Here is an 11208-nt window from a genome sequence, read left to right on the forward strand (position 1 = left end):
CGGGAGGACGCAGGTTCTTTGGCAAGAGCTGCACCAACCACCCCCGTTGTGCTGGCTGCAGGAACGTAGGCAGTTCTCAAATACTCAGAGTTGGGTTATTGGGGAGGAGGGTGTGCGGACCCTTTGCTTCCCTGCCCTCTCTCCTCTACCACGTGGATGGCACCTCTTGTCCAGTTTGTGGCTCAGGAGGCAAAGGTGAGTGGCTCAGGGAGGCGCACTATATGTCAGTGAATCAATGGAAAAAGCAGAAGGCAAGGGAGGTTAAAGGTGCAAACCCCAGGCCAGCAGGGAGGTAAGCCCATGTCCCCTTAGTCCCAGCTGGGTCTGACCAGGTGCCCACAGCCTCCAGAGGATTCTAACCAAAGCCACTTTGCTCCTCTGTCTGCTGCCTGGGATTCACAGGTTACAGCTGTCCCCAAATAACCCTCAGAGAGTCCCCACTGGCCACACTGCAGCCCTAGGTACTGTTTATTGCTGTACAATCTCCTTCCTTCTATGTGGTCGAGCAGGAAACAATTACTGTCGATGAATTCCCTGCAACTTTCCGTAGGCGGTTGGCGAATCTTCAGTAAGTCTCTTGTGGATGTGGCTCCAACATTCCTCCGTGGAGTGAGTTTCCACTGCCGCAGCCCTTTGAGACAGGGGCGCAGGCGGGGCGTGGGGGGGGGGCTCGCTCTCCCCGCAGGGTGGGAGGGGTGGGCTGCATCCACAGGAAATCCAGGCTGAAGTTTAATCGAAATGACCTAGCCATTTCTGGGCCTCCTGCCTCCGGCACAACAGCTCTGCTGTCCAACTTGGATTTGAAAATCAAGTGGTTCAGGAAACCCAGTCCAGTTCTAAATGCCGACAATCTGAAGCGCAAATGCACTTTTATTTCTCTGTCAGTATTTTTTAACCCCTCTTTAGAGCAACATGGATGCAGCGGGGAGTCAGGAGACCACATCACAGTCTCTACCCTCCCAAGAGCTCCCTGTGCTGGAACTCAGTCACTCCACCCCACCAAGCTGTAGTTTCTCCGTCTGTGAAATGGGAGCTCGAACAACAGATCTCCTGTGTCGTGGTGAAGATTTAAGCAAACCGGGGCTGGGGCCAGAGAGTGCTGTGTAGGAGTGAGGCAGGCTTGCTAGTTCTCCTTCAGGTCTTAGAGCCTACTGCGTGGCCTTAAAAAAGCAGAGATTTTTTTTTTCCTTCCTTTTTCACCACTCCTCTCTCTGATGGAAAGACTGGGTCTTGAACAATGTCATGCATTTTCCCCAGGGTGCCACACCCATGTGCAAGGCCAGGCACTCTTGTGGCACTTTCAGGGACAGTTAGATCACAGTAAAGGCAACCGTACCTGCAACCATTTTGTCACAGGTCATCTGCCTGCACACCCACACTTTACCAGGCATGCGGAGGGTGCATGGGTGGCCTCTCAGAACATCCTGCCCATCGCAGATCTCTACAGGCCTTTCCAACTGCACCCCAAGAAGTGAAACAACAGGATCAGCCCGCAGAGGCCGGGGGAGGAGGGGTGCAGAGGAAGTTAATCTAATATCTGAAATGCATAATGAAGAACACTTGCTTTGCAAAAAAAAAAAAAAAAAGTAGTATTTTCCAGGTGGTCGGTGTCTCTTCTGAGCTCAAAAGGGAAGGAGGTTTTCTGTAGAGACGATTCTTGGTGGAACCCTGTCAACACCTTCGGGGAAACTTCACTCTAGTGTGCACAGAGACACCATTCTGCGTGACATTGCTGCAGGGCGTGCTATCCGGATCGTCTCCTGACTTAGTGGCTAAGATATGGAGGGAACAGAAACCTCCCAAGCAGATTGCTGCACCCAAGCTGAATATGCTTCTTTGGCAAGAAAGGCAAGAGGACAGAGCTGAGCTGGGCACAGACAGTGAGAATGCCAATGGCACACATTTTGACTTTTAGGCCTCATCTGCCCCTCAACTTTCTGAGCTGGCCCCTCAGCCTTCTGCACACACAGCCTAAATCCAAGATGATTCTCCCCTTCCCTAAAGACCCCTGGGCATGCCCTGGTGCTCTAGTCTTTCCAGGAGGACACCAAGGCTGTGGCTCACCCTGACTTGATTCCTCTCTGCAGAAATCCCCCTCCCTGCAGCCCTGGGCACCAGACAGGCCAAGTGAACCCATATATAAGGCCACAGGCAGAGGGAACAAGGATGACGGCTCCCTATGAGGGCCAGCCTGCACCTACCCCTGGAGTCCTCCTCAGGGCACAGAGCCAAGGCTTTGCAAGGCCTCTGAAGTCAACTCTAGTCACCCCCAAAGTGGGTTTTTTTTTTATAGGAATTGCTTTTTTTTTTTTTTAATTTTTATTTATTAATGATGGTCACAGAGAGAGAGAGAATGGGGCAGAGACATAGGCAGAAGGAGAAGCAGGCTCCATGCACCGGGAGCCCGATGTGGGACTCGATCCTGGGTCCCCAGGATTGTGCCCTGGGCCAAAGGCAGTCGCTAAACTGCTGTGCCACCCAGGGATCCCCCAAAGTGGGTTTTAACCTGAGTATACCTCTGCCAGTCATGTGGCAGTCTGGGCCCCACTGGGTTCGAATGCCAGATCCAATAGCATCTGAACTCCTGCTACGGCCCAGTGGCATGTGGGCCACCACGTGACTTTATCCACGTAAGAGTTTTACCTAGTTGTGAAAAAGAGTTGGTGCAACCAGGTAGGCTGGAAGCTATGGCCAAGCCTGGTTAAGTGTGGAGCAGGATGGCTCAGTTAGGGATGCAGAGAAATCACCCATCCCTGCCCGCCCGGGTCTGGGCCCACGTCTGCCTGGGTTTGCCTCCTGAAGCCAACACACTGTCAGCGTCTGCAACGATAATATCCCACATTTATAACCGCAGCTACCGTTGAGGCAGATTCCAATCCGGCTCCGGCGCATCCTGCAGGACTGTAGGAAAGCGATGTGTCCTCTCCGGACTCAGTTTCCCAGTCTGCACGATGTGTGCGGGGCCCAGGGACTTCTGCTCTTCACCTGGCCGGGGAGGAGCGGCCACACGGCCAACTGTGCCTGGGAGCACCGCCCGGGGCCAGGTAGCGGGCGTGGGGCCCGCCAGGTGACGGGGCCCGGCCCCTCGAGGCTGCCAGGCTGTGTGGCGCCAGGGCCACGTCTGGAGGCGCTGTCCGAGGAGGACCCGGCCCCGGCCCCGGCCCCGCCGGAGTCCGTGCCCCGCGCGGTGGGCTTCCTCTCCCCGCCACCTCCGCACCGTTACTGGGGCAGAGCGCAAGCCCCCACCCTCCTCCTGGGACTTGGCGCCCAAAGCCTCGGTCGCCAGCGCTCTTGGCCGGACGGGCAGGGTGGCCGCTGGCTGCCGCGCGGGGCCTCCGCGAAGCCCCGCCGAGCTTGCCCTCCCGCCCCGCGCCACCCCCGCGCCACCCCCGCGCGGCGGCCTCCTTACCCGTGCTGGCGGCCCCGGAGCCGGCTGTGCTGCAGCACCAGCTGGTACGGCGACCTGGCGGGGCCCCCCAGGGCGGCGGCGGGGCCCAGGGCCAGCGCCAGGGCGACGGGCAGCAGCCGCACGAGGAGCGCCATGGAGCGGCGGGCCGGGACCTGGGCAAGTGAGAGCGCCGCCGCCGCGGCCCGGCTAAGTAGGCGGCGGCCGCCAGGGGCGGGGAGGCCGGGCGGCCCGCGCCCCCCCCCCCACCGCTCCGCCCCGCCCCGCCCGGCCCGGCCCGCGCCCCCCCCCGCCCCGCCCGGCCCGCGCCCCCCGCCCCGCCCGCCCCGCCCGGCCCGCGCCCCCTCCGCCCCGCCCCCCCCCCGGCCCGGCCCGCGCCCCCCCCCCCGGCCCCGCCCCGCCCCGCCCGGCCCGGCCCGCGCCCCCCCCGCCCCGCCCCTCCCGGCCCGCGCCCCCTCCGCCCCGCCCCCCGCGCCCCCCCTCCCCCGCCCGGCCCGGCCCGGCCCGCGCCCCCTCCGCCCCGCCCCCCGCCCGGCCCGGCCGGCGCCCCCCCCGCCCCGCCCCTCCCCCCCCCCCCCCCCGCCCGGCCCCCCGCTGCGCTGCGCTGCGCCGCTCCCGGCCCTCCCGCGGGGTGGGGGGGGCTGGCGGCGGGGGGGCTCCGCACGCCTCGCTCCCCCGGGCCTGCCGCTCCCACAGCCCAGAGACCCTCCTCATCCTCGCTGCAAAACTCCGGGGACGCCCGCCGCCCTCCCTCCGCGCTGGCCTCTGCGTGTGGGAACCTCACCCGGCCGGCTAACTCGGGAGTAAACCTTAGGGTGGATCCATCGATTGATCATCGACAGAAGCCAGAAATAAGTGCGACGGGTTTGTTGGACGCTAAGCTCCCCTGGGAACCCGGCAGGAGGGTGGGGTCCCTCACCCGGTGCACACTCATTCTCTGCCTAAACCTCTCTGCAGCACTCTGTGCCTGGTGCTGCAGAGACAGAGACCGAAGGGGCAAGATTCCTGCCCTGGAGGAGCTCGGAGCACCTCAGCAAATAGTCCCGTGGGAGGGCCCTTGGTAGTCACCCAAGCTCCTATTAATCACCATCTGCTAGCCATGGGGAGACAGTGAGGGCCTAGTGAATGACATCTAGATGAAGAATGGGGAGGTGGAGTCAAGGATAGGGGAGGCTGGAAGAGGTGTCGCAGAGTCCTGTTGGTGATGGAGAAGCAGACAAGTGACGGCATCAGTGTCAGGAACAGGCTAACAGATGCTCAGATACAGCCCAGCAAGGCAGGAGCCCTGGAGGTCAGGTGACTAGGAGGAGGGCCATATGGGGTGGAAGTGGGCATTGAGAAAAGTGAGCAAATTTGAGGAGTGTGTAGGAAGTAGCAGCAGAACTTGGATGCTGTACCCAAGGAGGGGAGAAGGAGGAGGCACAATGACTTAGGGGCTCTTGGCATGGGCATCTTGGTGGGTGGTGACACCATTTTTACAATAAGGGACACAGACGGGGTTGCAGGTTTGCCAGAGAGGGTAAGTAGAGTTTGGTGTGCTTGTGATTCATCCAGGTGGAGTGTCCCACAGGCAGCCAGATATAGGATGTGGCTCTCCAGGAGGGATGGGGTGGAGATTCACATGTGGGAGTCACCTGGGCATACATGAAGCTGACACTGTGGGAGTGCACGAACTCTTGGGGAGGACAGACAGAGCAGGAGGTGAGGGATGGGCCCTGACAGACACAGAGCAGCCGCAAAGCAAGTGACACAGCTGATGGGGGAGCAGAAGGAGATGGGGAGCAGAGCTGGCAGTGGGGAAGGTGCCCTCAAGGAGAGGCTGCTAGCAGCAATGCTGCACACATGACAGATCCACGGGGCCTGCTGTGTTGCAGAGAGCCCCTGGGGATTTGGCTGTGGGCAGCAGGATGGCCGAAGGCAGCCTGTGGTGGTTTGACGGAGAGCCTGGGGGCGGGGGTGGGGTGGGGTGGTGGTGGTGGTGTGTGTGCGTGTGGAGACCCAAGTACAGAGTATAAACGATTCTTTCAAGAATCTTGTCTGGGAAGCAAAGGGGAGAGTCGGGGTGGGGGCCTGGGGAAGACAAAATCATGAGAGGCTTGGACGTGTTAGAAGGCTGATGGAAAGGAAGAAGAAAGAGAAAGTGGGATAATCAGAGTGGGGGGAGAAGGGAGAGGCGTGGAGCAGAGCAGCTGAGGGGATGGGGCCCAAGTACTAAGGGAGTAAAAGCTACTGGGGCCTGACTTGAGGGGAGGGAGGGAGTAGAGAGGAGAGGACAGGTGTCAGGGAGATTTCAGGGTAGCATTGACTAGACTTGGACACCCCATGGGCAATAGGGGGTAAGGGAGTGAGGGGGCCAGTGAGAAGCAACGGAGGCTTGTAGCTGGGATGACTGGATGCAGGATGGTGCATGTCGGGGTGCCAATGGGGAGTATGGCATGACTCTGCGTGTGTTCACATCACGCCTGCTGAGCCCCCTGCCTTTCCAGGTGGAGAGGTCCAGGGCAGGCGTGAGGACTGGAGACGCAGACTTGAGTCACCACAGTAGCAGGTAGTGGGGCAAGAGATGGAGAAAAAGTGGGGGGGAGGGGAGAGGAGGAAGCAGGTTCCAAGCCTGGGGAGGATCCTCTGACAGGCTGAAGGGCAGGCAGAGAAGGAGCCCTAAAGGGAGGCCCGTGGAGTGGGGGATTCCAGAGAGCCACCGTCATCGCCAGCTGGGGCAGAGATTTCCAGCTGGATCCCATCACTGAGCGGGTTCTATCTAGCCTCTGGTTGGCTCGCCGGTGAGCACTGTCAAGCACGTTCCTCAGTCTGGAATAGATGAACTTCCCCAAAAACAACTTTCTGAGAGAGGAGAATGTCTCTCCTGGTCCTTTTAAGTTCTGGGTTCGGGTCCCTGGGATTTAGCTCCACTTGATCTGTGAGTTCTTTGCCTCAGCATGGAGTTGATTATCATCTCCCTTTTTCCTGGAGCCTCTGGGGAGAAAAGCCAGAGAACAGGATAGGAAGAACTGTTTTGATGATTTCCACATCAAAAAATCCTACCAGCTGACTTTCTGCTCAGCCAGGGGTCACGCAAAGAGAGAGGTGTCGTTGGCAAAGACCCCACTCAGTGAGTCAGTCTGGATGGCTGCTTGGATCACCGGCTGGGAAGGCTGGGTTCTCGGGGCTGAGGTCTGAGCAACACCGCAGCCTCCATGGATTGTCGTCTGAGCTGGACTCCTTTAGAAATTTGGGGTGGTTTTGACAAAAAGGGCAGGGTAAGAAACAATAGGAAATTTCTGGGAAGGAAAGGAAGGAAGTAGCCCTTGGCAATTTTGTCTGGTGGCTCACCTTTCAAGCAAAGGTGGGGTCCCCACACCAGAGTCCCCCGGGTAGAGAGCCAGCCTTGCCCGAGTAATGGCATTGGTAGAGCAGAGATGTGGAGGCCAGGCTCTGGGGGCAGGTGCCCCGAGTGCAAATCCCAGTCCTCCTACTTATAAACTGCGTGGCCTTGGGCAAGTTGTTAAACTCCTGTGAGCTTCAGTAGCTACTTCTCTCATAGAGATGATAATAAAACCTACCTCACAGGACTTTAGGTTAGATTACATAATAGAGCTCAAGTAGAGCGGCCAATAAATATGAGTTGCTTACTTCTCCCCGGTTAATTGTTTTATATAATAGAAGTCACTGAATAGCAGCTATAGAAGCAATCATGTGAAAATGATCATTTAATTAATTTCAAGCCGAACCTTTCTCTGTTTCAACATGACTGCTTGGCACAGGACACGAGGAAGTCCTCAAGGAGTTCCAGGCTCAGGCTTGAAATCTCCCCTGGGGCCCGAGCACTGGCTACATCTCAGTTTCAGGGAAGAAGCCTCTGGTATGTGAGCGCCCCGGAGACCTGCCTTCCCAGCCCAGCTCTCCCTGCAGCAAGATTTATGGTCTTTGGAGCGACTCAGGTAATCTCTCTGTAAAACTTCCCTCATCTGTAAAACTAACATTCGATGACTTGAGTTTTTCCATGAGCTCAGTAAGAGATTACAGTCATATTTCATGTACTGTTTAGATGTAAGAAAAAAATGCACCTTCATGCCCACCACTGTCCCCTAAAACCGTAAGACACAGAGCCCCTCAAATGTAAACCTATTTTCCCACCAGAGACGGCTGCTTTTGGCCCCCAGGACAAGATGCATCTGTAGGAAAACGCAGGGGTCCTCTGTCCTTGCTGACCCGAGGCCAGCCAGGGCTAGCAGCACTCCCTAAAAGACTGCTCACTTGGAAAGGATTTTCTTTTTCTTTCCATGTCAGACAGACTGAAGAGAAAGAGCGGCTTGTTTGGAACAATAATTACTAGATTTTTTTCAGGCACTTTATAAAAATGACTACTTTCACATTCTGTGGCTCGTGTAAGATCACCAGAAACCGTTTAGTTTTTGAAAATAACCCTGTTGTGCTTGACAACAGGCCTTAAACATTAGGATGAATTCGTGGTTCCAGCAAGTTCCCCACAAGGGAAACCAATCAAAACTGGTTTGGGGGTCTAGGGTGGGGGGTGGAGGCGGGGTGCAGAGAGCTGGCGCTGCAGCCTGGCCAACTTCGTGCCTCGCTCTGGCCTTCCTCCCTGGAGTTCCCGGTGATGTCTGCGCATCAGGGGGGATGGGGGAGACGGTCAACGTGCTTTCTAGAGGGCACTCAGCCTTTCTAACCTGCCACCATGTAACGAATTAGCTCTTAAAATTCAGCACCCTAGGGCAGCCCAGGGGGCGCAGCGGTTTAGTGCTGCCTTCAGCCCAGGGCCTGATCCTGAAGACCCGGGATGAGTCCCATGTCCGGCTCCCTACAGGAAGCCTGCTTCCCCCTCTGCCTGTGACTCGCCTCTCTCTCTTCTGTGTTTCTCATGAATAAATAAATAAAATCTTAAAAAAAAATTCAGTACCCTAAGACTTGCTGGGGGGAAAGAAGGATGGGTTTTGGCATGAGATATCTAATTTAAAAGAGTACATGGCTCACCTGTGGAGGAAAGTTTCCATTCTTTGTACAACACACAGAGTTTAGCACAGTACTTCACACACAGCAATTATCTGTCCCCCTAAAAACAAATGCACAAAACAGCCTTGTTTACGAAAATTAAGGGGTTACTATGGTGCCATTTAGTGAATTCGGATTGGGGTTGTCAAGGATTTTCCATGATCTTGCTACCGAAAGTGTGTGGAGCTTGTTAGTGGACAGCAGGATCTTAGACAGCCCCTGCCACCCATCAGACTGCGTTTTAACAAGATCACCAGATCCCTGTGTGCACGTCAAGATCTGAGAAGCACAAGCCTACAGGGTTTTATGTAAAATAGATGAAGCTCAGATGAATTTAAACTACAATTCATTTTTTGGGAAGCTTTTCAAGAAATACAGACAATGACAAAAAGAAAGACACCTGAAGATTTTTACCGATGACATGACCATCTTGAAAATGTGATCAGCTGCTGCTGACTTTGTGAAGGAGAGTCAACATGCTTTGGTGACTGTCAGGTGGAATTTTTCCCCCACTAGGTCCAGTGGTTGGATATTCAGTGTCTTCCACACACCGAACAGGGAAAGGAAATTGTGTTCAAACGGGGTCACTTCCAATTCTTCTCGCCTTTCAAAGCCTGCAAAGGGGGCCTGGGTGGTCCACAGCTTTGCAACAACCAGCACTTAAAGCTAACCTGCCCCTTCAGGTTCTGCATTTATTTGATGGGGACAGAACAGCTATCACAGCCCTAAAATGGCATGAGGCCCCCAGTGTTTACTTTCCTAAATGACTTGCTCTTTTCACAATTTCTCCAAACACTGGCTTTCTTAACCAGGGCTTGCCAAACGCTACTTGTTGGTTAGAACCCAACTCCACGTTCCAGGGCAATGGATTTTTCACAAGAGAGTTGCATTGATTTGGCTCAGATAAAATGTCCTTCCTAGAAGAATCCACGGGCACTCTTGAGGTTGCTTCAATCACCTGACCTCAAGTACTTTCGAGGAGTGATGCCCAGTCAGGAGGTTGAGACCAGGCTTACCCACACCTTTCCTCTGCTTCGCTCTGAGTTTTCCTGCTTGGAGGGCAGAGGCCTCAAAGAAATAGACACCACCAGTGGCAGCGCATTCCAAACTCCTCGGGAGCCCCAACCCCATGGCTCCCTAGTCTGGGCTCCCCTTCCCTACCGTATTCCTGCTAGCCACACTGCCCTGGCTGGAGACCCTGCAGCCAGTTCTGCTTCTCCCCCCTCCCTGCCCCCCACGTGCAACTGGTCACCGAGACCCTCCAAGTGGGCGTTCCTTCCTCACCTCCCCCAGATGTTCCTGCTCCCCCCTGAGCACTCAGATACCCCGCTGGCTCACCTCCCACCCCTGGCGGCCTCCAGCCCCTGTCGCCCCCCAGCCCCTGTCGCCCCAGCCATCTGTCTTTCCCAACACTGCCTATCTTATCTTCCCCAAACACCACCTGGACCCAAATGCTGCTCTGTGAGGACACTTCCAATGGCTTCTATTGTTTATAAGACAAAATCCAGACTTCTCTGCCTGTTTTCTTTCATTTTAATGGGCATTTTTTTCTTTCGTTTTAATGGACATTTTTTTTCTTCAGATGAAAAAAAGGATGCATGCAGATTTTACAGAGCTTGGAGAACCCCGGAAAGGCTAGATCATAGAATAAAACTGACCCATCCATAATCCCTACAGCAAAAGATATTTTGGACGCATTGCCTTTCTTCCTGTGCTTGGCCTCTGAAGGCCTCTATCGAATTTGTCCTTTGATGGATCTCGTCAGCTTTCCCCACACATCCTGGCATCCTGGCGAGAGCCCTGGCTCCTGTGGGGCATGGCACACAGCCCCACACAGCCCTGCTTGTGCTTGTGCTTCCCCCGGGGCCGGGCAGGGCACTGGGTTGCTCTTGGCCTTTCCTTTTGTGTGTGTGTGTATACTCCTCTCCCTATAAGACCAGCACTGCTACTGAGAAGCTGTGTGTCCGCAGGCAAGTTCCTTAACCGCTCTGAGCTGTCGCGTTAGCGTCCGGTCTTCCTTCCCTGGCCAGCCCACTTTCGGGAGGCTCTCCTTTTCCACGTTGACTGGCCATGAGTGCTCGGATCTGCAGCCACAGTCGGCCCAAGGGTTTCCGTTTGCACTTCTCGGAGAACTCAGCCCAGTGAACAGTCACAGATGCATTAAGTGACCGCTGCGCTGCGCTGCCGTGTTTCGGAAAGGCCAGCCCGAATCCCTTCTGCTGCGGGCCCTCCCGCCTGTAGCGGCTTGGGCTGGGGAGGCGAGACCCCCGCTTTGGGTGGCTGCTCCACCACACACCCAGGACTCGCCTGCCTTCCGTGGCCCTCTGGGTCGGGCAGAGACCCAAGGGGCTTAAAGAGCCTTGGTCCTGGCTCCCTTCCCCGTCTTCCCTAGCGGGGGCGTTCAGTCCCCACAGGAAGGAGCCACCCACATGTGATGTGGGGCCCGGTGCTCCCCACATCACATCCTGATTCTCTGGCGTCCCCTCTACCGTGCTAAGTGCAGAGAAAGCCTCTACTTCCTCAGCCGAGCGCTGTGCGAGCGTCAGAGACAGAAAGGGGAAGAGGCTGCGGCCCTGGAGAGACTTGGCTCTGCAGCAGCCATTCTGAGAGCAAGTTAAAAGTGCCTAAGAAGTGCTGTGATCCGACGCCACCCTGCCTCACGGAAATGGCTCCGAACAGATGAAGCCATGGCGCAGAAGGCGACTTGCGCAGGCCAGAGAGCTTGAGAGGGAAGAGAGATGACATTTTGCCTCCTGGTTTGCACACGTGAGAACATGCCTATTGTCTAGATCAGC

The 11208-nt window shown here is 56.3% G+C and overlaps 1 protein-coding gene and 1 long non-coding RNA gene across 3 annotated transcripts in view; one reads left to right on the top strand and one right to left on the bottom strand.

Annotated features, from left to right (window-relative positions):
* Window positions 1-3618, bottom strand: part of TGFBI (transforming growth factor beta induced) — a 33172-nt gene extending 29554 nt beyond the window's left edge. The window contains exon 1 of the mRNA XM_072728548.1: window positions 3410-3618. Coding sequence (XP_072584649.1) covers window positions 3410-3543 — 134 coding nt within the window. The 5' untranslated portion in view covers window positions 3544-3618. The remainder of the gene's footprint in view (window positions 1-3409) is intronic.
* Window positions 3619-4045: 427 nt separating this feature from the next.
* LOC140594582 (uncharacterized) lies at window positions 4046-8277 on the top strand. Of its 2 annotated transcripts, XR_011995572.1 has the most exons (4): window positions 4046-4270; window positions 5893-5954; window positions 7168-7344; window positions 7544-8277. It is a non-coding gene; the product is annotated as an uncharacterized lncRNA (long non-coding RNA). The 2 variants fall into 2 exon arrangements; XR_011995571.1 differs by having other exon boundaries at window positions 7168-8277.
* The last annotated feature ends 2931 nt before the right edge of the window (window positions 8278-11208 follow it).

Source organism: Vulpes vulpes, chromosome 12 (assembly GCF_048418805.1).
Source record: "Vulpes vulpes isolate BD-2025 chromosome 12, VulVul3, whole genome shotgun sequence".
NCBI classification, from domain to species: domain Eukaryota; kingdom Metazoa; phylum Chordata; class Mammalia; order Carnivora; family Canidae; genus Vulpes; species Vulpes vulpes.